The sequence below is a fragment of the Podarcis melisellensis genome (genome assembly GCF_964234715.1).
Source record: "Podarcis melisellensis genome assembly, chromosome: 16".
Taxonomy (NCBI): domain Eukaryota; kingdom Metazoa; phylum Chordata; class Lepidosauria; order Squamata; family Lacertidae; genus Podarcis; species Podarcis melisellensis.
In genome coordinates, this window is record NC_138533.1 from 14,133,906 (window position 1) to 14,160,186 (window position 26,281).

Below are 26,281 nucleotides of genomic sequence, written 5' to 3' on the forward strand. Positions count from 1 at the left end.
TTCTATCCCTGACTATCTGACCCTTTTAACTGTAGATGCCAGGGAGTGAACCAGGGACTTTTCACTCTACTACTCAAGGCTCTCACCAACAGATAACAATTCTGTGTTCAACTACAAGCAGGGTGCTGGGTTGTTGTTTTTTTCCATTAGAATTCCATTCCATACATAGATAAAAAAGTAAGACCTTTGTTAGTTGAAAAAATAAGCAAATAACTACAAAATTGTAAGCAAGCTTTTGCATATGCATTTCCATGGATAGACATAATTTGACCAGAAAACTGCTCCTAATACTAGATGTGTGTCAGTGTTGGCTGTAGTCACATGGAGAGTGAGGTGAATGCATTCAAGGTGTCCAGAAGTGCTTTCCCTTTTCACCATAATAAAATAATATCTTAACATTTCACAGATGAAAATAGGAATACTAGTGGATACCCAGGTTCAACCCCCCAATTTGGTTATGAAGCTCACTAGGTGACCTTAGCAATGGATAGGGAATCGTGTAGATCATTTTGAGCTCCTTGCATAAATGCCTGTCCTGTATGTGATAAATTAGGGCGCATGGCTGAGGCTGGCATTGTCAGGTACATGCAAAGGGTTTGCAGAGCCTCCTTGCACTGATGAAATACAGATAACACAGCTATAATTTATGTTACTGATAGCATTATGTAACTGATGACTGCTTTTCAGAAAGCAGTTGCTGGCCACCCAAACAATCTAATTAAAGAGCGGAGAGGAAAACCTTTGCTCCAGAGCCAAGAAAGAATAAACAACCCTGGCTTAAGTTATGCTTTGATTTTAGTATTTATTCATTTATTTTAAAAACAACTATAAGTATTCAGTTTGAAATTTATTGAAAGGTGCCCCCCCTTTTTTTTACATTTATGGAAAATAAAGAACACAAAGGTTGGGCGCCACCCCTAGTCCCAGCATTTACCCAGGGTCTGTGTTCCTTTGGATAAAAAGAGGCACAAGAGACTATGGTGACTATGAGATAAATGGCTTGTTCAAATAAATACAACCTGAGCCTAGGATGGAAGTGAACACAGTATTAGATCACCAGAGCGCATCTCTCATAGCTTTGGCCAGCTTGAGTCCTAGAGTCATGCTCCACAGTCTCTGGATGGCAGCAGCTCCAGCCAGCAGCCAAGATGATTCTATCCTTTGTTCCTCCTCCTTATAACAATGGTGTTATGTACTAAGCTAAGGGATGCGGGTGGCGCTGTGGGTTAAACCACAGAGCCTAGGACTTGTCGATCAGGTCAGCAGTTCGAATCCCCGCATCAGGGTGAGCTCCCGTTGTTCGGTCCCTTCTCCTGCCAACCTAGCAGTTTGAAAACACATCGAAGTACAAGTAGATAAATAGGTACCACTCTGGCGGGAAGGTAAACGACGTTTCCGTGCGCGGCTTCCTTGGCCAAAAAAGTGAGATGAGCGCCGCAACCCCAGAGTCGGCCACGACTGGACCTAATGGTCAGGGGTCCCTTTACCAATTACCAATACCTTACTAAGCTTGGATCTTAGAACAATAGGCAAGTAGGATCCTAGACTGCAACAACTGGCTTGCAGGAAAAGACCAATCAGGCTCCAGGAGGGAAGCAGAATCAGCCAATCAGATGGGACTCGTTGTGTAAATAATGTATATAAAAGCCTGAGGTTTGGGGGGCAATTCAATCACTGTTTTACAAACTGCAATAGAGAGCATGAAATCACTACAGAATTCCGAGTATATTTCAAATATATTTCCTTTTAATTCATTCCTCGTATTACATAGCTTTTGTTATGTTGCCTCTCCACCCCTTCATAGGTCGTCTCCTTGCTTTCCTCTCCTTTTATTATTTCCTGAGAGGCGCATGAGAAGCGAGGATGTTGGGACGCACAACGCTTCTTGGGCTTGCATACTTTTTAATTTCTTAAGATTTATATACCTCGCCCTTCCTCATAAAATCTCAGGGCGCTTCACATAATAAAACATTGTCACCCGCAACATAACACTGATAAAATATTTATTATTGCTTTTTTAAAAAATAAAACCCAACAGAATCCAGGTTGGGCTCTCCTCGGAGGTTCCCTTGCCCTCCTGAGCCAGGTAAGGCACTTGCGCCCGATCCCTTAGGCCCGCGATTTGCATAAGAGGCGGGCGGCGAGGACGAGCGCGAGAGGCGCGAGCGAGAAGCGGCGCGAGGCGGCGCCTTCCCGGCAGGCGGCGGGGTCACGTGGGGCGGGGTGGCGGTGGTTCCTCCGGCCCCGAGGCGTTGCTGCTGCTGCTGCTGCTGCCGCCGAGGTTCCAGCGGAGCGGGCTGGGTGCGCCTGCGTGTCTCGCCTCCGCCGCCGCCTGCGAGCGCCCTTTCCTGCTGCGCCGTAGTAGTAGTAGTAGTAGTGGGACTCGGGGGGCGGGGAGGGAGCCTGGGCCTGCCGCCTACCACCGACGGCTTCTAGGCTGGCTTTTTTCCTTCCTTGGAGGCGCCTCTTCTCCTGCTCCCGAGGGCCTGCGTGGCGGTGGTGTCCCCCCCGCACCTTCCCCACCCAACTGGCATGGGGGACTCTCTGCCCCAGGGGGGCTTCCAGGCTGCCAACATGGACGGTGAGTGCCTTTGCCTTCTGCTTGCAACCTCCTTCTCACTTGTGGGTCCGCGGGTGGGGGCATCTTTGCCTTTCTGCCCCAGATGTGGGGCTTCCCCACACCCGCTTTAGTGGAGGGAGGAGGGGTGTGCATTCTCCTCCTCCTCCTCCTCTCCCCCCTCCACTTTGTTGTTGTTGTTGTTGTTCACGTCGCAACGCATCTGGCAACACAAACGCATACTTTGCCATTAGCAAATGATGCACAACTCTCTTCCTCGTCGTCGTTATTTGCTTACATTTGAAATCATTGGAATACATTGTGCCATTAGCCGATGATACAAAACATTAACAAATACACACAGAAACACGGTTTGGTGAGTTGCAAGCAGTTATGGGTCGGATCCAGTACTGGCTCCGCTAAGAGAAGGCCCAGTGCTTTTTCCCCCCTGGGGGTACTCAAGTGTACGCAGTACTGGTACATTTTTTTAAAAGAAGAAAAACACTGAGTGGACCTGTTGAAAATAATGGCAGTAGCTATCTTGGGTTGATTACAGTAATTCTTAAGTATTTTTTTTAAAATAAAAAAACCACTTTCCCTCAGCTGTGAAGTTCCAAATTGAGTTACAGCAATGTAATCATGCAAGTAAAATGATTTTCAGATGCAGCTATTAAAACAAAGCAATCCTGAGCAAATGTAGCAGTGTACGGAGTAAAACAAAAATGGAAGATGAGATGGGTCCCACAAAAATGTCTTACCTGTCAAAGGCCAGGGTTAAAGGGGTGAGTTAGGAAGGAAGAGGGAAATGGTTGGTCCTCTGTTAACTAATAATAATAATTTTTATTAGTACCCCGCCCATCTGACTGGGTTGCCCCAGCCACTCTGAGTGGCTTCCAACATATATTAAAAACATAATAAAACTAGGAAGGTGTGAGGTGAGATGTCTCTGATTTGGAGGAGAGGAGGAGAAATGTTTATTGGTTTCTTAATAAACATTCCCTATGTGATGAGCAATAAATGAAATGTGTTGCTAGTGTGTGAAAAGATCCACCGATCCCCAGGCATTCCTCTCCAGATGGTGGAGGTGCCACCCTGGTGCCTGGGCATCTTCACTTGGTTCCAAGTGGCCAATAGCCAGGTGCAAAATGAGCCTAGCGATTGGCTGATTTCAAGAGGGAGTGGTATTTGGTTGGGGGTATTCCTCTTGCAGCAGTGGCATTCTCTGAGTTGGGATGAGAGGATGGGCATCTGAGGAGGAGGTGGGGGGGATGATACACCATGCACACTTTGTAGGTTTCTAGGCCAACCTGGTGCCTTCCAGATGTTTTGAGCTACAACTTCCACCAGCCAGATGTGGTTCAAAACATCTTGACGGCACCAGGTTGGCCAAGCCTGCTTACAAGTTGGACCTGTGGCTGGTTCCTGGAATTAATTGCTCCTATGTGCTTCACTAATGGCTCCTTTCTGTGTTGTTTCCTACTGGTGCACTTTGTCTTCGACTGATAGGGCTCACAATTTCGATTTTGCTGTTGGAGCTGGGGGCAGGGAGGAATTAACTTGTAATAGAGGTTTGTCCCCAAACACGGCTGGTCCCGAATGCTTTTAGTTGGTTATCCTTTCTGGATTATTTAGTCTGGTTGATGCGCAATGATATTTGACTTTCTGTAGTTTTGTAGTGATTATGGTTTATGTAGTATTATCAGCCTGCATGCATCTTCAGATCTTCTGTTAGAGTTCTTCTCAAATTTACCCTTCTCAAATGTACCTCAAGCTTTCACGAAGGGGGGGGGGCAGCTAAACTTAGGGATCCTCTCCTCATGGGGGGCACATCTGGTGTCCACCTTGCAAGCTTTTTAGGTGCCAGCTGAAGACCTTCCTACTTGCTCAGGTATTTTAGATTTTTGATGATCTTTGGAATGTTGCTGTCTTCTGTTTGTCTTTGTGGGGCATCCTCGTGCCCATCATCAGCGTTCGAAACTTCCATTGTTCTAAGCGCAGTTTTGTGACAGGGGATTTCATTAATGCGAGCAGTTTCTGAGCTCAGGGTGCAGTATTGCGCCTAAAATTTCAGATTAAAACTACCACTGCTGGAAGGAAAGCAGGACCTTTTTCTGCCTCTCCACTTCCAGCCACTCTCTGAAGACTGGAGAAGGGACCCTCATAATAATATTAGGTGGGCAGGGAGGGGAAGTAGGGCTTTGTTGTTTTGCAGTGTTAGGATGCGGACTAGACTATGTGAAAAATGAAGATAAAATTTTAGCTGCAGTTCATTCATTTTCAGCTTTGTATTTTTGTTATTAAAAAGCGTGCCTAGACACTCCATTGTGGTGCCCATAACCTAGGTTTAAGGTGCCATTTAGCTCCTAGCTTTCATATCTCAGTTTCTAACACTGGCCATCATATCTTGCTGTGCTGTGTGAGAATGTGGTCAGTGTACTCATCTGGGTTGTATCCAGCTGAGTTCTACTCCAGGTAGACCTCTTGAAATGAAGAGACCTGTCAGTCATCTCATTCATTTAAATGGACCTACTCTTGGGTGTGACTAATACAATCCAAAACTGTCAATGTTTTTAATGAATGGCAGTGATGCATGTGTGCCCTCTGACCAATTCTTATGTGCTAGGGTGGGAACAGATAAAGCTGCTCTTCCTTTCCCAAATGATTCTTCCCTGTCATCATGATGCTACCTTTTAACAAAGGTATGTATGTTCCCTCCATTAGAGCCCTGTGAGGTAGACCAGGCTCAGCGATAGTGACTGGCTGAAGTTTGCCCACCTGAGTGTAGATTTGAACATGAGGACACCCCGCCCCCAGCCCTAGTCTGCCACTCTAAAGTACTCTGCCCTACTTGCTCTATGCTGCAACAAATTCTGACAGTTGCATGAAATGAAAAAAACTGTTCCTTTTCTTGGTCTTTTACCTCTTGCACCTGCGTCCCTCCAGGTGTTTGTTGGACTCACAACTCCCATCAGCTCCTGCTAGCATGGCCATTGATCAGGGATGATCAATTGATTTATTAAAAAAAAAACTGTTTATAATAAAAAAATATTGGGGAGGAGCTTGCCTTAACAATGGAAGATGCAGTCCAACATCTGGAGGGTGGTGGGTTCCCCAGACCCTGCCTTAGGCAGTGGGGAGAAACAACATTGTACACTTTCATAATTTCAAAAAGAAACATCAAATTACAAAAACTGCACCGTTTATTAAAACTCTGCTGTTTGTTTAGAGATGGGGACTCTCTGGAGCACCGGATGTTGTTGGACTCCCACCAACCTCAGCTGACACGGGCGTTGCACATGGGTTATGGGAGTTGTAGTTCACCAATATCTGGAGGGCCACAGGGTTCCCTGTCACTGCCTTAGTTGATGTTCCTGAATCACAGAGGTGACGGCTCTGCCTACCATGGTGAGAAAAATAAATGTGCTAGGGCTCCGAGAAGCTGTTGTTTGGTCCTGTTAGCTTTGTGTTGAGGCATTGATCGATTCGACAGTGGAATTCGACAGTGGAATTTGCTGCCAAGGAGTGTGGTGGAGTCTCCTTCTTTGGAGGTCTTTAAGCAGAGGCTTGACAACCATATGTCAGGAGTGCTCTGATGGTGTTTCCTGCTTGGCAGGGGGTCGGACTCGATGGCCCTTGTGGTCTCTTCCAACTCTATGATTCTATGATTCCATGTATATCCTACTGTTCCTGATGAACCATAATAAGCCAGCAACCCTGGGTTATTGTGATGTATGAGCATAGCTAGCATAGCACAGAGCCAGTGTGGTGTAGTGGTTAAGAGCGGTAGTCTCCTAAACTGGGGAACCGGGATCGTGTCTCCGCTTCTCCACATGCAGCTGCTGGGTGACCTTGGGGTAGTCACGCTTCTCTGAAGTCTCTCAGCCCCATTCACCTCACAGAGTGTTTGTTGTGGGGGAGGAAGGGAAAGGAGAATGCTAGCCGCTTTGAGACTCCTTAAAGGGAGTGAAAGGCGGGGTATCAAATCCAAACTCTTCTTCTTCTTCTAGCTGCTGTTTTAGGTAGCTTGTCTAACACCACCATCTACCCCAGGGAGCGGGAAGCCGGATTTTGACCTGCAGGCCAAATTTTTATCTCACATACCCTTCATGGGCTGAATCTGACATCACAATGACATCAGGCGGTGATCAATGACCCCCAGGACATCAAAGCACCGCATGACACTTTTAAAGAGGCCTGCATGCTGCTTTGAGGCGCTGCTGATCAGCAGATTTGGAATCACTGCTTCACCATTGATGGGCCCTGACTTCAAGCCTGCACTGTGCAGGGATTGGCTTCACAATTGAGTTTCCCACAGGGAGCTCAGTTGCCCAGCCAGCTGACATGTGTCTGTACCTACCTTGCATCTGATGATGCATTTGACATCTGGCGTGGGGGGCGGGTGGGTGTGGTTTTGGGAAACTTGTCTTGTGAGACAAATTTGGCCCATCGGCCAAAGGTCCCGTCCCCCCCCCCCCCAGTTTATCCAGGTGGCGGCTGCTGCTGGGGATCTTATGCATCTCTTCCTGGAGCTGCCAAGGCATGAAGTCTGCATGCAACTCCTTGGGCCATGGGCTACTATCCTATGTATCCTATCTGAAACTCTTTTCACCAGCCCCACGTGTGCAGGAGGCGGTGTTGTAGTTAATGCAGTGGTGAAGGCAGTTGCTAGCATATAAACTAAGCAACAGGCTCTGGGGCTCTCCCGCAAAGCACTAAGCTATTTGGCATGGTGCTGTTTTTTAGAATTCAAGCCAGTGAGAAGGATTTGTTTTGGGGAAAAGCAAAACTCCGTCGGGACAGGAAGTGCTTCATCTTCTGGCCTCTCCATGTCTCTGAGTCGCAGGGCAAGATAACTGGGACCTGTTCCAAAATGGGAAGGCCTAGCTACAGCATAGCTCCGAAGGCCCGAATGCCTACACCCTTATCCCTGTGCCTCAAAAGAAAAGAATGGGCAGAATTTCTGGCTTAGTTTTCCTTGTGCACCTTGACTAGGCTATGCCAGTGACCAGCCCTGACAAGCAGGGACACTGTGTCCCTCCATTTGTGGCCGGACCAAAGCTCCCAGCATCATCTGTCGTTGCCCTTGCTGGCTGGGGCTGGTGTAGTGCAACATCTGTGGGCACCAGGTTCTTTATCTTTCCTCTAAGCCTGACCATACCTCATTTACACTCTTTGTGTGGATAAAGTGGATGGGAGCTACGAAACACATTTGCCACTCTGAGCTCTTTGGGATGAAAATATAGTGGTACCTCCAGTTGCGGATGGGATCCGTTCCAGAGCTCCGGTTCGATCCCGAGGTTTCCGCAACCGGAGGGACCACTTCTGCGCATGTGCGCAGTGCAGTAGAGCGCTTCTGCGCATGCGGGCATGGTGAAACTCTTCCGGGTTTGCCGCTTTCACAACCCGAAGTTTACATTACCCGAGGGTAACATAAGCCGAGGTGCTACTGTAATGAAATAGCTGGTGGTGAAGACAAATGCAAGCTCGTGGTTGTGGAGCTTGTACAGTTTGCATTTCTGTGACCAGCATGAAATCAGAGCTTGCTTGCTTCCATCTAGAATTAGGTGTCATTCCGTCTTAGCAGCTCAGATATCCAATTGCCAAATGGCACCTTAAACCTAGCTTACAGAATGTCTAGGCACCATTTCCCCCCCATTGATGGTGGTTGTTGTCCATTTCATTTCTGTACCACTTTATATTTTAAAGAACAAATCTCAGTTTACAACACATTAAGACATCAAATAAAACAATGCAGAATAAAACAAATCCAAGCTTCAAGGGAAATATTTCAGATCCTTCTCTAAGGGACATTTTACTTTCCCCAGTCGCCATCCTGGCATCCAGAGATCTCTACATGGTCGCAATTAGACCTGTGCCAGATGCAAAACGCGCTGGCTCCTAGCTAATTTTGAACACGGTGTCATTGCAAAGGGATATGTGCATATGCTGGAGTTCATTGGAAGCTCATGAGAACAGCATCTCTGAAAGACCCTCAGCCAGGGAATTGGTTCAAATCTGTGGCTCTTGCTTAGTGTGCAAGGGTAGTGGTGGGAGTGGGACAAATCCCTACATTCTCCAGCAGAACCTCTACCTTTGGGGATGGAATGTAGGGCTCTGGCAGACCACATACTTTGCATGAAAAATGTCCCAAGTCTAGCCGCCCACCAACATCTCAAGGCAGCAGGATTAAGTAAAACAAACTCACAGCCAATCTGTGTGGACAATACTGAAGCAAATGGATCAGTGCTCTGATATGCTATAAGGCAGCTTCCTATGTTCCTATTTGGGAAGAGCTGTTGCTCAGTGGTAGAGCATGTGCTTTGCATACAGAAGGTCAATCTCCGGGAATCACTGGCACCATGCAGGGATTACATGGGGGGTGAACGATGTGGAGAAGAAAGTTTTTGAGAAGCATAAAGTCAAGCTACTCTGCGTGGCTTGAAAATGTATGTAATTGGTAATTGGATTCTGACTGTCTGGGTGTAGAGACCCTGCTAAAGGTATGTGGTGGAAACCCGGTCTCTCTCTTCTTCTTTTTTTTTTTTTTACAAATAATGATGTCCCAGATGTGGCTTTTCTGGCTGTAATCTGCATTTGGTAGACAAATAAAATCTGACTGACGATTTCATAGAATTGTAGAGTTGAAAGGGACCACAAGGGTAATCTTTTGCAATGCATGAGTCTTTTGCCCAAGGTGGGGCTTGAACCCACGACCCTGAGATTAAGAGTCTCGTGCTCTCTACCAGCTGAGATATGGACAATAATGGGGTGAAGGGGCTGCACCGTTGTGCCCACAAACATGCTCCTCTCACATCTGCACATTTGATGTGCATTAGAAGGAGTTCTATGTAGTTGCACTGATGCATGTGTGGAGCTTCGTGTGGGATGGGGCCCTGATTGGGCAAGGCTCTCTTCTCAGGAGCTCTGCACACTCAAAGCAAATCGGCACATATATAGAATGTGTGTGCATCAGGTCTGTATGTTAAAACTCAATAAGAAATGTTTTGGAGGGAAATGTGTACTTAATGTCAAATGCATGGAATCGAGGGGGAGGGATGGTGGGAGAGGGGCTAGCTCACACGCCCCCCCAACCCCCCTCTGCACATTCTTTGAAGTCTCCTTTGCGAGTCCAGATTTGCATATATGAGTTTGGCAAGGAAGTTGTTCCAGGCCATAAACCAGGATTCTTAGGTAATAGGAACAGGGAAGGTCCATCTTTGCCTGTAACTGGGAAGAGCCACTAGCCAGATTGGCAGTACTGGTCTTTGTTGGGCAACGGTCCATCTGGCAGCAAGGCAGCTCTTTAAGGAGGGCCTAAATGGCACGGGGAGAGCCTAGCCCTAGACCTAAAGGGGGTGGTGTGCCAGGAGAGGGTGGGAAGATTCAAGGACAATCAAAGAAACATTTAAGCATTTCAGTATAATACAGTTTTTTTGTTTTCCAGTGTATTTCTTATCAACAAAAAAAACCTGATGTGCCTCAAGCCAGCTTTTGCTCAAAAAAAAGTTTGAGAACCACTTGCCTAGACTTTGCATGTAGGTTCAGTCTCCTGGCGCTTGGCTCTCAGGTAGCAGAGCTATTGAATTACAGGATGGAACCTGCTCCCACAAGTTGTGGCAGTGGCCACCCAGCTGGATGGCTTTGTACAAGAATTAGACAACATGAACTTGGAAGATAAAGGTATCATTGGCCACCAGCCACAATGGCTGTGATCTTTGCTGTTGGAGGCACTTGGCCTCTGGACACCAGTTGCTGGAAATGGCAGCTGGGGAGAGCACTGTTGCATTTGGGTCCTGCTTATGGGTTTGCCATCGTGGGGATCCAGTAGGCCCCTGTGAGAACAGGATCCTGGACTAGGTGGGCCCCCTTTAAACCTGGTCCAGTAGACGTTGATATGCACCACCGCCAGTCCCGAGACCCTGAAGAAGCTCTGTCAGTTAAGGTAGGAAAATCCTGTGTGCTAACTCTCCATTCTCCTTAAGTCCTTGCCTGCTTCACCATAGGTGAGAAGGAAGGCATGCAGATGAATGAGCTGGCTGGCAGAAGGTGGGAGAAGAGGCTGCTCCATCTGTCTTCTGTACCTATTAACCTCATTATGTTTGTATCCCACCTTTTCTTTAAGGAACTCAAGGTGGCATACATGCTTCTAACCACCCCCCTTAACCATTTTATTCTCACAACAGCCCTGTGAGGGAGGTTGGACAGAGAGATAGTGACTGGCCCAAGGTCACCCAGATTGAGCTTCATGCCTGAGTGGGGATTAGAACTCTGGTCTCCCAGGTCCTAGTCTGACATTCTAACCACTACACCAGGGCAGTGGGAATGCAGTGGACTGCTTCAGGAAGGACAGAGCTCTCAGTATTTTTTTCTTTCTGCTCCCCAGCAGGCTAGTTTTGCATTTATTGCAAGGTAGCAGCTCAACAAAAAAACAACAACAACTAAGTTCATGGCCACTGATCCCATCACCTCCTGGCAAATAGAAGGGGAAGAAATGGAGGCAGTGAGAGATTTTACTTTTTGGGCTCCATGATCACTGCAGATGGCAACAGCAGTCACGAAATTAAAAGACGCCTGCTTCTTGGGAGAAAAGCAATGGCAAACCTAGACAGCATCTTAAAAAGCAGAGACATCACCTTGCCAACAAAGGTCTGTATAGTTAAAGCTATGGTTTTCCCACTAGTGATGTATGGAAGTGACAGCTGGACCATAAAGAAGGCTGATCGCCGAAGAATTGATGCTTTTGAATTATGGTGCTGGAGGAGACTCTTGAGAGTCCCATGGACTGCAAGAAGATCAAATCTCTCCATTCTTAAGGAAATCAGCCCTGAGTGCTCACTGGAAGGACAGATCCTGAAGCTGAGGCTTCACCTAATGAGGCTCACCTCATGAGAAGGGAAGACTCCCTGGAAAAGACCCTGATGCTGGGAAAGATTGAGGGCACAAGGAGAAGGGGACGACAGAGGATGAGATGGTTGGACAGTGTTCTCGAAGTTACCAGCATGAGTTTGACCAAACTGCGGGAGGCAGTGGAAGACAGGAGCGCCTGGCGTGCTCTGGTCCATGGGGTCAAGAAGAGTCGGACACAACAAAATGACTAAACAACAAGCAGCAGCTTTTTTGGGTAGACTGACTTGGGTCCGCTATCTCTCTCTCCTTTCTGATAAATGACACAATAACTCCTTGCAGATCATAGAAACTGTTTGCAAAGTGGTAGTCAGTGGGAGACCCTCTGAGCATGTGCAGTGAAAGCCCGTCAGTAGGACTTCCAGATCAGAGTATGGATCATGAAGTAGATTTGAATCCTGGCACCTTCTATTTCCTTACCTAAAAAAAAAAAAAAAAAGTTTAGTCACTCTTTCTCCATGTACACTCATTTACCCACACCTGCATGCACCTTTCTTTTTTTAAAAAAAGAATAATGTAGAATTATGGCGTTTCTACAATTCATTTGCATTCCATATCCCTTAGGCAAGAAATACCCTTGGTTATTCTCCCTTCTTTTCCCTTTTCTCTTGTAAGATCGAGCCCGGTCCCCGTTTCTTAAAGCTTGTGTTTTCTGTCAGCATTTGGGTATCTGGAAATGTGTCTCTCTCAAACTTCCTCTTTTTGGGGCCCGAGACAAAGAACATTATGTGTCTGTTTTTGAAACTCAATTTTCCTTGGGGCGGGGGGCTGTCTCAGCTTCTGCATTGTGTGGTATGCCTGTGTGGTGTTGTTCAGTTTTGTTTTCCTAAGGGGAAACTGTGTAAGGTCTCATTCAGCAGAAACCCCAACTGTGTGTTTTGTGGCACCTTAAAAAAGACTGAAGCAGATTTGCTGTGGCATCAGGTGGCGCAAGAGTCAGTGTGGTTAGGAGTGTCTGACCAGGGCTGGGGAGGGTAGGTTCAGAAGCCATGGGTTGGCTCCGCTACCAATCTTATGCAGACGGGATCCATTGAAGTCAATAGACGTGACTAGCATAGGCTCATTGCATTGGGTCTATGCTGAGTAGAACTTAGTTGGATTCAACCCATGTAGTCATGAAGCTCTCCTACTGGGTGACTTTGTGTGTGTGTGTGTGTGTGTGTGTGTGTGTGTGTGTGTAAGAACCTTTTTCACCCCAAGGGCCGCATTCCTTTCTGGATAACTTTCCTGGGGCCACACACAGTGTTTGAAATTAGCGGGTGCATTTTGCACCTAACTATCAGCCACTTAGGGACGCGGGTGGCGCTGTGGGTTAAACCACAGAGCCTAGGACTTGCTGATCAGCAGGTAGGTGGTTCAAATCCCCGTGACGGGGTCAGCTCCCGTTGCTCGGTCCCTGCTCCTGCCAACCTAGCAGTTCGAAAGCACGTTAAAGTGCAAGTAGATAAATAGGTACCACTCCAGCGGGAAGGTAAACGGCGTTTCCGTGCACTGCTCTGGTTCGCCAGAAGCAGCGTAGTCATGCTGGCCACATGACCTGGAAACTGTCTGTGGATAAACGCCAGCTCCCTCGGTCAATAAAGCGAGATGAGCGCCGCAACCCCAGTCGGCCATGACTGGACCTAATGGTCAGGGTTCCTTTACCTTTTTATCAGCCACTTGTGACCAAGTGAAGATGGCTGGGCGCCAGGTTGGTTGGTGCCTGACATCTCCACCCTCTGGACGTGCATGTTTAGGGATTCTTGGATCTTGACTGCTTTCACAGCACTAGCAACACATCCTGTAGAACTCTATCCATTATAGTTTAGCTGCACAATCAGATAAAATCAGGAACCAAAATGCCTTTTTCTGTGCAGCCTGAGCAGGAGCAGTGAACAGCGTTGTAGTTCATTGTTGTAGCTTGCCTTCACTTACCCCACCCCACTGCCCTGCTCGCAATTTCGAAGAATATTCTTATGTTATGAATGGTCCACGTCACCATTAAGAAAAATAGATATGTGCACTGTCCCTGGATCAAGTGACTTTCAGTGGGCACAACCCATAGCGGTTCAGTGCTGGAAGCCGGTTTTGGACTACAATTCCCATCATCCCTGACTACTGGTCCTGCTAGCTAGGGAAAATGGGAGTTGTAGTCCAACAACACCTGGAGTCCCAAGTTTGGGGAAACCCTGGTCTGAAGGCACATGAGGCTGAAGCTAAGCAGGTATGGGTCTGGTCTGCACTTGGGTTTTCAACTGTTTGGGAACCCCATATGTGCTTCGCTCTGAGTTGCACGATGGGAGAAAGTTGCCTGGCATGCAGTGATGGGTTACATTCCTTGTCCTTATTTGAACTGGCGACGTATCAGCATGAGAACAAAGAAGAAATACCAGACCATTCAGTCACGTTTTCTTGAGACTTGCACAGCTCAGATTTGTATTTCCAATTTACCGTATTTTTTGCACCATAACACTCACTTTTTTCCTCCTAGAAAGTAAGGGGAAATGTCTGTGCGTGTTATGGACCGAATGCCTGCGGGGGGCGGGGGGGGGATCTGCTGCGGTCGTGAGCAGAGGATCCATGGTTCCCCTTCCTTCCATCCTCCGTGGTTACAAAGCATGGATCCACATGGATCCTCAGGATTTTTGCATTGGGCTACTCCAAACTCATTGTCAGATCACATGTCTGTGGCCACAGCATGAACCACAAAAAGCATATATCCACTATTTCGTTTAGAATTTTTTTTTTCTTGTTTTCCTCCTCTAAAAACTAGGTGCGTGTTATGGTCTGGTGCGTGTTATAGAGCGAAAAATACGGTATATGGTCAGAAATAGACCTTAACCCAGGCTCCCCCTTCCCTTTCTAACTTTTCCCTATTTTTCTTTATGTTGCTTTGGTTGCGTTATCTTTCGTAAAGTGACAAATGTGGCGAATTCATGGAGGATAAGACTGTCAGCGGCTACTAGCCAAAATGACTATGTTCTGCCTCCATGCGGAAGGCAGTACTCCTCTGAGTAAGACTGAGTGGAAATGCAAGTGGGGAGAGCGGCTGTTGCCCCCAGGTCCTCTTGGTAGGCCTCTGAGCCTGGTCCAGCAGTGCCCTCTTTTTATGATCGGAAACCAAGGAAATAGAGCAAAATGTAACTGCAAGAAATGTATTTTGAATATTCAGGAACTATGCTCTACATCAGTGTTCCCCAACCGGTGTTCCGCGGCACACTAGTGTGCCGCGAGACGTTGCCTGGTGTGCCGCGGGAAAAATTAAAAAATTCGAAAGATATCCGGAGAGGCGGCCTTCAGGCGAGTTTTAATTTTAATTTTCCTTCTCCCACTTAATGCCCCACGCTCGCCCGAGCAGCTTGCAGTCCTCGGTAACCACGGCGACCTGAGGGAGGGGAGGGAACAGGGAAGTCGAGGGCGGCGGCGAGCCGCGATGACGTCAGTGGGCTGCGCCGCCTCGCCCTGGCACGGTGTGAGAGCCCCGGCTAGTGGCGCAAGCTTCGGAATAAGTGGGATCCGCGTGCGCGAGACCGAGATCGCGGGTAAGGAGCTCAGCCCTGGGCAGGAGGAAGCGGGGCCGCGCGTGCGGGCCACATCCCCACAGAGAGCGAGCCTCCCCCGGCCCACCACTCCGGGCAGTTCCACTCGCATGAGGGGGCGGCAAAGGCGACGGCCGGCAGCTTGCCTGCAGTGCCATCCCTCGAGCAGGCGAGGAGCCCGGAGGCTACCAGATGCGAGTCCTCTTTCCCACCCTGCTCGGGAGTCCAGAGCACTTGGTCGCATTCAGGATCTAGAGTGGGGAAGCGGGGCTTGTGTCTGGGCTGGACACATTGGGCTGCCTGTGCCGCTCGACCTGCGGGGAGAAATCAGGGTGGGAGTCACGACCGTGAGGCAGGGCTGCCAAGTGTGGCAGAAGAGGACACGGCCGTCGCACCTGTCCTTAGGTAGGAGCTTCTTCCGTGTTGACCTGCTGCCCTAAAGTCTTGGCTTTTTTCTTGGCTTTTTGGCGGTTGGCACAGAAGGAAGGCAAGGGGGAGGGAAAAAAATTGAAACTTACACTTTCGTGCGTCCCTCCCGGCGTGACGCTGCGCGCTGACGTCACGGGGCTGTAATGGTGGTGTGCCTCGAGATTTTTTTCATGAAACAAGTGTGCCTTTGCCCAAAAAAGGTTGGGAAACACTGCTCTACATGTTCCGTTTGGATTGTTGATATAAACATCTACACCATATATCTTAAGCACGTGACCTCTCCCAAAGAATCCTGGGAATTGTAGTTTAGCCTCACACCCAACACCCGTAACAGACTACAGTTCCCAGGAAGCCATGTGCTTTAAAGGTAGGGTTTCAGCCAGGTTTCAGGTTGAGAGAAAGAGAGAGACTTGACTTGCCCTCACCAATCCAGAGGCTCACGGCTGGGCAGGGCAACTGCATTTGGATTTTCTACGCTTAAAGCCCCAGCTGCCTTGCTCTGTAGTTCTGCACACTTGTGCGTCAATCAGTATAGCTGAGATTGTGTTTAAAAAGAGAGATAAATTAATGTTCTATGTCTAGGTTTTATTTAAACTTTGCACCCAGTAGAGCCAGTTTTTCCAGCTGCAACAAAACATTGCAAAGATGTGCATGAGAGCTTAGTTTAGCACCCTTAAATTTTACTATTTTGCTAGACACAGGCTGGTAGTTTTATCTGGCCGCCTTGCTGTCACCTGAGACATTGGCAGCCATTGCCCAGCCTCTTCCAAGCCTGCCTTTGAAGCCATAAGGACTAGAAACTTGTGTGTGCATGCATTTTCTCTCTCTCTCTTTAAATCCAGGAAGCTTAGTTCAGCAGCCTTTTACCACCTTCAGAGCGTTTTTTTTTTCTGTGCTGCAGGGTAACCACAGCCTCTGGTAGGGCAGTCCGGCCTTTTGATCTTTTTCTTCTTGGCGTTACTTAACATTAGCAGTTTTAGCTTCCGTTTCACATAGGGGAGGCCCACATTTATATCCTGGCCTCTGGTTGTTGTGTGCGTGCAAGCGAGCCTGCAGTTCCATGACACACAGGCCTGCCTCCCACCTTTTTCTCTTTTCTTTCTATCGCTCTCTGCGGGTGGCTGCAATGGACCAGTGGGGAGGAAGTCTTTATTCCAGAAGAAAGAAAGAAAGAAAGAAAGAAAGAAAGAAAGAAAGAAAGAAAGAAAGAAAGAAAGATAAAAAGCATGCTTGAAAGTCTTCCACCTATTAGGCCGGACCTCCTGACATGCACTAAACAAAAAGGGGTGGGGAAACCTCTCTGGCCTGGAGGCTGAATGTGGTTCATCATGCCTCCCTTCTGGGCTTGGGACTCTTCCCCAGCCTGTGGCCTTCACTTGCCCTGGTCTTTGCCCTCCTCCAGAACTTGTGTCTGTCTGAAATGTGTCCTAGACCTGTGTCCTGCTTGCTTGGGTGGAGAGAAGTGTGGGTGCTGACCTCTCGGCTTTGGTGTGGCTGGAATATAGCTGGAATTGTGCCTTCCATACATATTTCTCTGCCCGCCACTGGGATGTGGCCCCTGGAAGGCTGCTTGCAAGGGAATTTGGCCCTTGGGCTGTAGAGGTTTTCCCTGCCCTAGGAGTTTTGGGGCTCTGGCAGGGTGGGCTCTGGCAAGGGACCCCTCAGTTAAACCCAACTCCATAAATACTAAGCACAAGGTGTTCCTGATTTACTTTGCCAAAGTACAGAAGGTACAGGCTTTAATCAGACCTTGTGAAATAAACATAAGAACTCTTTTTTTCATCTTGAAGAGCAGGAGAAAAACACTTAAAAGTGGTGGCTTGGTAGCTGTCCGTTGGAACTCACAGGGGAGATTTTTAGTGAGAAATTGCAGAGAAACAGCTTGTTAACACAGCCAGCTGTTGCTATGTTGTACAGAAGTTTCTTTTGGAAAACTGGGAAAGATTAGACGACACTGATCCCTCATTCAGACATCTCAAAAAAAGTGGCTGTGACTTAACTCGTTCCATTTGTACCTGTTTGAGTAGAGCCATGGGTTTCTGAGTATGTGCAGAGTTCCTTGCAGAAAGGAGGTTCTGGAAGGGGGGTATAAGGCAGGAATCGGGGAGCCTGTGGCCTTCTGGATGTTGTTGTACTCCGAAGTCCCATCAGCCCCAGCTAGCATGGCCAGTGATCATAGGAATTGTAGTCTAGCAACAACTTCCACCCCCATTGTAAGTCCTTGCAGGGCCTTGAGTCACCTGATTTGAATGGCTCCAATGGTGTTTCACATACTTATATGAATTTGAGATCAGTAAAAGCCTGCCTCCTTCCTTGGAAAAGAGTGTGGTATCAACCAGTGACAAAATCTGTGAAATTAAATATTGTAAGGAGCCAATAAGAAATTTACTTAAAAGTAAATGGTTCTGAACATATACTACAGAATAACAAGCCACTTCAGACCAGTTGGCCTATTGTAAAAAAAAGCAAGGATTAAACTAGATTAGACATAAAAACCTAAGGTATCTGTTCTCTTGTCTTGGAAGCTTTGTGTGGAAGTTCCAGCTCCCAAACACGCTTTTGTGATCTTCAGCCAGTCCAGACTAGAGACCCATTTCCGACTGCCAACCAGACCATCACTCACATTTTCACTTTTGATTTAAACTTAATAGTACCAGGCAGTGTCTTGCCACACTGAGGTATTGGCATGCTAACAAGTGAAGCTGTATTCCAAGTATTGTTAGTCAGACTTCGGAACACTTTTAATAGTTGTATCCTCTTTTGATTTCTGGGGGTTTTCTCTTCAGTGAAGGCTAAGGTAGACATTAAGCAAGAATGCAAGTCATGCTCAGTTCTTTTTAAAATAAATTTTATTAAAAGATTTTCCTGGTTTACAAAAGTACATGCATTGTCTCTTTTTTTCAGGTTGTAGAGTCTCTTTCTTACAGATCAGTTACATTTGATATGAGACATTAGTGTTGTATGCGGTATAAGGTTGGTGAAGGGGGGTGAAACATTCTTTTACATGGTGTACGTGTGGGGTTTTGTGTCAACATCAACTGGGTAGGTTCTCTTCCTATTCGCTAATTACATTTCCTCAGTAGTGAAGTCATGCTCACTTTTACAATGGTTGCGTTTTCTTAATCAGAAAGCCTTTCCGTCACTTTCTCGCTTTCCATAACTTTCACCACCTCCTTTCTCATTTCTTCTCTATTTAGCTACTTCTACTTTTTTCCCTGCATCGCTAGTCTTGCCTCCCCCCTCAGTTTCCACCTTCTCTTTGCTCTCGCCTTCTTTTGCCATCTTTTCTATCACCAGGCATCTTCCTGTTGCCTCTTTCTCTCTTGCTCATCCCTTCTTCCACATTCTCCTTACCTTCTCAAAGCACTTTTTGCCCTTTATTTTTCTTGCCTTTTCTACTTCCTTTCATCTGTGGGTATTCCTGTCTCCCTTCTCCCTTTCCTTTCTACCCTGCTTACTTTCCTCCCCCCGTGTCATCTTCTCTGCCAGTTCAGTTTACCACTCTGTGGACTCTTGCCCCCCCCCCCATGTCAACTTTCCGGAAATCAGGATGAATAGGATTTATGGGAAAGGTTCATCACCCTCAGAATACAGGTGGCAGCTGTACTTTGTTTCCCCTTTATCGGATGATGGGAAAATTCCTCAGATTCTCACATACTGAAGTGTGTGTGTGTGTGCGTGTTGGGGGAACCACAATTGTGGGAGAGTTAATTCCCCCCTCCCCAGACTAAAATTAGGTTTGGGGAGAATCTGTTGACTACAACGCGGTCGCCAGTGTGGTGTCAGGTGGCGCCCTTTCAGTCTTTCTCCTGGTGCTCCAAAGCCTCTGAGCATGCACACGGACACACACATGGTATTGTTGACCCTTGGCCATAAGGTAGCGAGTACAGTTACTTTTTAAAGGGGTAAAAAAGGTCCACAGGCCTTAAGCAGGAAGCTGGAAAAGTGACTCTCTTCCCCACTTCCTCTTTCAGCTCTATGGGCTTTTCGAGGTTCAGTGTAAGTCAGCCGGATCCAGCTTCTACCCTGATCTCTTGGAAGCATGAAGTGCATGCGTATCTTTTCTTTCCCGTGTTTCGGGAGAAGAGACGCAAAGGGGGTAGCAGCACCCACAGCGCTCTCTTGAAAATCAGAGTGCGCCAACATGGCCTGAAAAAGTTGGCTGCCAGTCAGAGGGTTCCTTTCAAGCCTCATTGCAAACAGGGAATAAATGGGAGGCCTCTGTGATCATTTGGAGAGTGGAGGAGAAGCATCCTTATATCCTAATGCCTGCTGGGGAGGTGGACACCGAGCTGATCCTGTTAAGCAAGAGTGCAGGCTTGGGATCATTTCCTTAACTGCATAGTGTCAAGTGATCATGAGCAACACACCTTTTGCTTGGCAGACCGCAGCGGTTGAAGTAACGGCTGAAGTCTTTACAAGGCTAATGCTGGGTGGTCAAGCTGTGTGGAGTTGCTGCCTATGTATGGATTATGTATTGAGTAAGGCATGGCATTCAGTTGCTGGTGGAGGGGGGGGGGGACTGTAGCTCAGTGGCAGAGCACCTGAACGTCCCTGGTTGAACCCCTAGCACAGGGGTCTGCAACCTTTAAGACAAAAAGAGCCACTTGGACCTGTTTCCGAAGAAAAAAACAACTGGGAGCCGCAAAACCATTGCGACATTTAAAACAAATATATCGCCGGAGCCGCAATCTGACAGCGGGCAGGAAGGTGACGTCGGGACAGTGCGTGACTAGCGCACGCACCGCCCCCATGCGACGTCACAGCCAGTACAGCGCCCACCACAGTGGGGAGTGTTGGGGCGCACAATGCGCCTCCTCCCCTCGCTAGTATCCACCCCGGAGCCGCGGCAAAGGTGTAAAAGAGCCACATGCGGCTCCGGAGCTGCGGGTTGCAGACCCCTGCCCTAGCATCTCCAAGTACAACAGACAGGTTCCTGTCTGAAACCCTAGTGGAGAGCCCCTGCTGGTGCAGATGCCATTATTTTTGCCATCATAATATTATCTTTATCATTATCATCATCATCATCATGACTGGAATTCATATCCTTCCTTCTCCACAAGGCTCCAGGGAAGGTCACAACAACATGCAAATACAATTTACAAATGGAAGAATGGGGTGGGTCCTAAAACATACCTCTAATATCAAAGGCCAGGTTAAAGAGTTGTGTCTTCAGCAGGTAACAGCAGCAATACAGTGAAGGTGCCAAGTGTGCTTCCCTGGGGAGGGAATTCTGCAGCTTTAGGGCTGCTGATGGCCCAGTGATCTGACTCTTTATAATTAGTTTCCTAGGTTTGTGCTTTCCACAGTTATTCATGCTGGTGTTTTGTTTTCTTTCCTTCCTCCAGATCTCCTGCCGTTGTTGCTGCAACATAACTGGGGTCTTCCAGGTAAGTGGCATGTCTTGGTTTCTTGTTGTTGTCATTCATATCACAAATGACAGTATTTCCTGGGAAGTTTTGAATTGGGGAAGGGGGAGGATAGTGCCCCTCAATTTTCCACTTCCTTAATGGAAGGAGATGGGATTTAAGCTTTTCTTAGAACTTATTATTCGTTTCAGAATAACACAACCTGATACCACGCACTTTGCTTATGTTATTTATTTTATTTAAAAGCATCTATAAACTTAATAAAGATCTAAGTCGTAGTGTTGTTTTTGTTTAAGAAAAAATAGAAGCCCCGTGGCACTGAATTTACAAATGTTTATAACCTTTATGTTCTTCCTAAAACAAAAAAGTACCCTAATTTACAGTGATTTTAGATTTTATTAGTATTGTATTGGTATCTTTTGAAGCATTTTGTAAATATGTTCACTACTCGTGGTTTTATGTTTCACCTCAAGGAGTTTTATTTCTGCAAGCAAGAGCAGAAATAGTGTTCCCATTGCAGTGGTTTCGAACACTAGTTTCAGAACTGCATTGGCCCCCGAGGGCTGCTTTGAAGGAATCCCATATGAAGGCATGACTTAAGCAAAAAATATTCAGTAGCATGCTTTCCCAGACTTTTCACCATTTCTTTGTGTGTTAAAATACCAGTGTCGGGCCACCTGTTGCAAGACTTCTTAGACAAACTCAAAAAAGTCAGTTCAGAAAAAAACAGAGGCATGTTCTGAAACACTGAGATTTCCTATATCACTCATTTGAAGTGGTAAAGGGGCTGTCATAAAAAATATAATAAATGCAGGAGTAGGATTTATGGTGGTGAGAAAGGAAAAATCTTGAATTGCTGGGTGCTGTTGGCACCAGAAATTCAGCGATCCAGCTTTACGCAGTAATATATTTACTCTCCAAGAATCGGAGGATACAGTATTTGTGAATTTCCTATACTATGAGCTAGATCTTTTTGTCCAGGATCCTATTCTGGGGTTCAGGATCCTGTCCTGGACACTGTACTGCTCCTGAAGCCATGCACACCTTTGGTATATGATTTTTAGCATTCTAAGAGATGGTCCCTCTGTTTCTTTTACTGCATCCCTTACACCTGGCTGCTGCGGAGACAAAAGCTTTTCTGGCTGTAAAAGATGTCGAGTCAGAAGTTTTTCCGGGTAGAGAGATAGTGATTGGCTGGGGCGGGGAGTAGTTGTTGGGCATGTATAATTGGTGGTGGTGGAGCTTCTCACATGGGTTGGCTGAGCTGCCTTGTAATGTTGTGGAATGTTGCTCCAGCAGGGCAGGGAACAACTGTTGGAATGCTTGCAGTCGCTGTCTGGCTTCTGTGACGGAAGGGGCAATGGTCAAGAGACAGACAAACATGTAAACCTCACCTGGGGTGACTAGAAGAGCAGAAATAAGTTGTGGGCCAAGCTAAGGAGAGCAGGGGCTTATTGGATTTTTAATAAATCAGTTTCTGATTTCTAAGTCCTAATTCACATCTTGGCTGGGAGGTTCTGTGACTGGAGCAGGGAGAAATGACTTATAGTCCTTGTTTCCTGGCTTCACAGTGTCGGTGGAGGGTGAGGTCATTGATTTCTGGTGGATGTGGATCCTGCTGTACTGCCTCTCCCTGTTGTGGGGATTTCCCCTGTCTTGGGAGAGTTCTCTAGCTGCTCAGGTTGATCCGCCCTGCATTTTAATTCTTTTTTAATAGCCCGGGCGAAGGAGTCTGGCGCAGGTAACACAGGGGTTACTGATTCTGCCAAGCAAAACAGATGGGTCAGGCCACAGTTTTGGAGGGGTGGGGCCTCTGTCCTTGCACAGTGGAAAAGGCAGTTACCATCTGCTGCCAAGCTTGGCTGGACTTTGCTTGTGCCTGTGACTTAATCTAGTAGAAAAAGAAAAATTCCTGTATTGCTTCAAAGCTTGGATCGGGAAATCCCCAACTTTGGGAGGGGGAGGGGGGAAGTTGACTCCCAGAGGAAACAGTGTGAGAGCACAGGACAGAGTAAAAACAGGGCCCCTTTTGACAAGGGGGGGGGGAGCAGGATGGGACACACATAGGCCTGCCTGTGTGACTTTGGGAACATTCCTTTCTCTGTCCAGACAGAAAGTTGGCAGGCAGTTCTTAATTTTCAGGGAAAGTACCTTTTGTTGTTGCTGCAGATCCCAGCAAGGGACAACTGCATATAGGGGGATTGGAATAAGGTGGAGAGGCTGTTTCTTCTTTCTCTCTTAAATGAAAAGTATTGAGAGTCAGCCGTTCGCAAGGTGTGATGTGTACCTAGGGGCACCTTGCCTACCACCAAGAGGGCTCAGGGTTCTGATAACACTCGCATTCATTTAAACATCACTGTATGAAATACCTCAAAGCAATTTGTTATTAACAATATATTTTTTAAAAATCATATATGAGACAATTCCAAATCCACATTCGAGGGGCGGGGAGCACAAAAGGCTCGTTGAAAAAGGAAAACCTTCAGTGGCGTCAAAAATACAGTGGTACCTTGGGTTAAGTACTTAATTCGTTCTGGAGGTCCGTTCTTAACCTGAAACTGTTCTTAACCTGAAGCACCACTTAAGCTAAAGGGGCCTCCCGCTGCTGCTGCGCCGCTGGAGCCCGATTTCTATTCTCATCCTGAAGCAAAGTTCTTAACCCGAGGTACAATTTCTGGGTTAGCAGAGTCTGTAACCTGAAGCGTATGTAACCCGTTACCACTGTATGTATTTATCATGAACTTCTCTCCCAAAAGCCATTCCCCTCTGCTCGAATGTTGGATCTAGTTGGGGGAAAGAAAGTCTGTATGCGCTGACACAGCTGTTTAGAGCTGACAGCTAGTGCTGGGGTTTGGCTTGGATTAAAGCCCCATCTCAGCGCTATACATGCATTACTTATTTCACTCATTCATTGCATTTATATATCTCCTTTTCTTCAAGGGGGTGTTCTCCCTGTCATTTAATCCTCACAACAGCCCGGTGTGGCAGGTTAGGTACACAGTCATGGCTTTCCCACCCACACCCCACATCCCGAGAATCCTGGGAACTGTAGGTGGTGTTTTTTTTAAGGGTGTTGAAGGTTGTTAGGAGACCCCTGTTTCTCCTCACAGAGCCACAGTTCTCTGAATTCCAAGCGAAGAGGGGTTGACTGTCAAGCCATGCTGGGAACTGAACCTCTGGGAGGGAAATAGGGGTCTACCCATAGCTCGTACAGTGGTGCCTCGCAAGACGAAAAGAATCCGTTCCGCGAGTCTCTTCGTCTTGCAAAGCAAGCCCATTAGCGGATTAGCGCTATTAGCGGCTTAGCAGGCTTAGCGGATCAGCTGATTAGCGGCTTAGCGGATCAGCTGTTAAGCGGCTTAGCGGATCAGCTGATTAGCGGCTTAGCGGATCAGCTGATTAGCGGCTTAGCGGATCAGCTGATAAGCGGCTTAGCGGATCAGCTGATAAGTGGCTTAGCGGATCAGCTGTTAAGCAGCTTAGCGGATCAGTTGATAAGCGGCTTAGTGGCTTGGGAAAAGGGGGGGGGAACCCCGCAGGAACTCGCAAGACATTTTCGTTTTGCGAAGCACCTCCAAAACGGAAAACCCTTTCGTCTAGCGGGTTTTCCGTCTTGCTAGGCATTCGTCTTGCGGGGCACCACTGTATCCCTCCTAACAAACTACAGTTCCCAGGATTCTTTGGGGGAAGCCGTGTGTGCTTAAAGTGGTATGGTGCTGCTTTAAATGTGTAGTGCAGATGAGGGATAAACCGGAGATGGGGAAGTTGTTGCTCTCCAGATGTTCCTGGACTAAGGTTCCCATTTCCCTTGACCATTGGGCATGCTGGCCAAGGCTGATGAGAGCTGGAGCCCAGCAATGCCTGGAAAGTCACAGGTTCCCCATCCTTACTTCAGATCATATTCTGGGGGTCCCAACACCATCTCCCCATTGCGGGATTAAAGCCTGGTGCCAAAGAGAAATTGAATTAACTTGGGAGAGAAGCCTGTCATTTTCATTTTAGGAATGGAGTGGCTTTCATTAATAGCTCATTTTTTATTTAGCAAGGTTTCTGTAATACGATAAAAACAGTAGGCGTAATGCAGTTCTCAAAATACAGATAAAATCAACAGGTGTGAGAGGAAATAAACTAACAGTGATAAAATTACATGTCTTAGCAGGCTGTGCTACACAACAAAAACAATTTTAGCCGGTGTTGAAAGCAGTGCAATGCAGGTGCCTGACTAACATTAGTATTATTTGCTATTGATGAGGTGATTATCACTGAAAGAATCGAAGCACTTGGATTTGTTGGTGTGAGCTCACACCGCCAGAGTTGGTGAGAATCTATGTATAGGGCATTGTATTTTATTATTATTTTTTGTATGTAACTTACCTGTTAGTTAGTGTTTCCCTGTTTTATGTTTGTAATGCTTGCCCTTGAAAATAAAGGTGTGTCTTTTGTCTCCCTCCAGACCCTCCCGCAAGCAGCACTCCTGTCGTGGAGATAATTGAACAGCCCAAGCAGCGCGGCATGCGTTTCCGCTATCAGTGCGAAGGGCGGTTGGCTGGCTCCATTCCCGGGGAGCGCAGCACAGACACCACCAAGACCCATCCCACCATCAAGGTCAGCCCCACAGCACTTGGGAGTGGGGTGGGGGGTTCTTCTAGAAATAAGTGTTACTTAGAAGTCTTTGGGGGGTTGAGGGATTGAAGCAGGGCTTGTATGTGTGGTCATGGGAGTGTGAATTTCAGAATAAAAGGCATCGTTTTAAGGATACAGTCATACCTAGGATTACAGACGCTTCAGATTGCGTTTTTTTGGGTTACGGACCCGCCAAAACCCGAAAGTACCAGAATGGGTTACTTCCGGGTTTCTGCAGTCGCGCAAGCGCAGAAGCACTAAATCGCAACCCGCGCGTGCACAGACGCGCTGTTGCAGGTTGCAAACGCTGCGGGTTGCGAACATGCATCCCACACAGATCACGTTCGCAACCCGAGCATCCTCTGTACTTTAATTTCCCTTTGCGGAGGTGAAGCCCCTGACACCGACTGGTCTGCTGGCATGGAATGATCATAAACATTCCAGGCTCTTGGTGAAGAAAGAGGTCATGTGTCATTCTGCGGGAGGGTAGGACTTATACCAACGGCTTGCAAGTTTCAAGAATGGAGATTCCAACTAACCATCAGGAAGAACTTTCTGACAGTAAGATCTGTATGGACAATGGAATGGACTCCCTCTGGGAGTTGTGGACTCTCCTTCATTGGAGGTTTTTAAGTGGAGGTTGGATCGCCATTTGTCACATATGATCTAGTTCAGATTCCTGCATTACGGGGGGCTGGACTGGATGATCCTCAGGGGTCCTTTCCAACTCTACCTGGAGATGCCAGCAGAGATTGAATCATGCAAGGCAGTTGCTGTACCTGCCACTGAGCTACATATCCCCATTTCTGCAGTGCAGGGAAGACCGTACGACCCTACGCTGCAAGGTTACTGTGAACACTGGACTTAAGAGATGCTGAAGC

General features: G+C 47.3%; 1 protein-coding gene across 1 annotated transcript in view; it reads left to right on the plus strand.

The window, feature by feature from the left end:
- The first annotated feature begins 2,224 nt into the window (after nt 1-2,224).
- The window catches only part of RELA (RELA proto-oncogene, NF-kB subunit), a 32,576-nt gene continuing 8,519 nt past the window's right edge, over nt 2,225-26,281 (plus strand). The window contains exons 1-3 of the mRNA XM_081891583.1: nt 2,225-2,581; nt 20,757-20,798; nt 25,231-25,382. Of these exons, the coding sequence (XP_081747709.1) occupies nt 2,533-2,581; nt 20,757-20,798; nt 25,231-25,382 (243 nt within the window). The 5' untranslated portion in view covers nt 2,225-2,532. The remainder of the gene's footprint in view (nt 2,582-20,756; nt 20,799-25,230; nt 25,383-26,281) is intronic.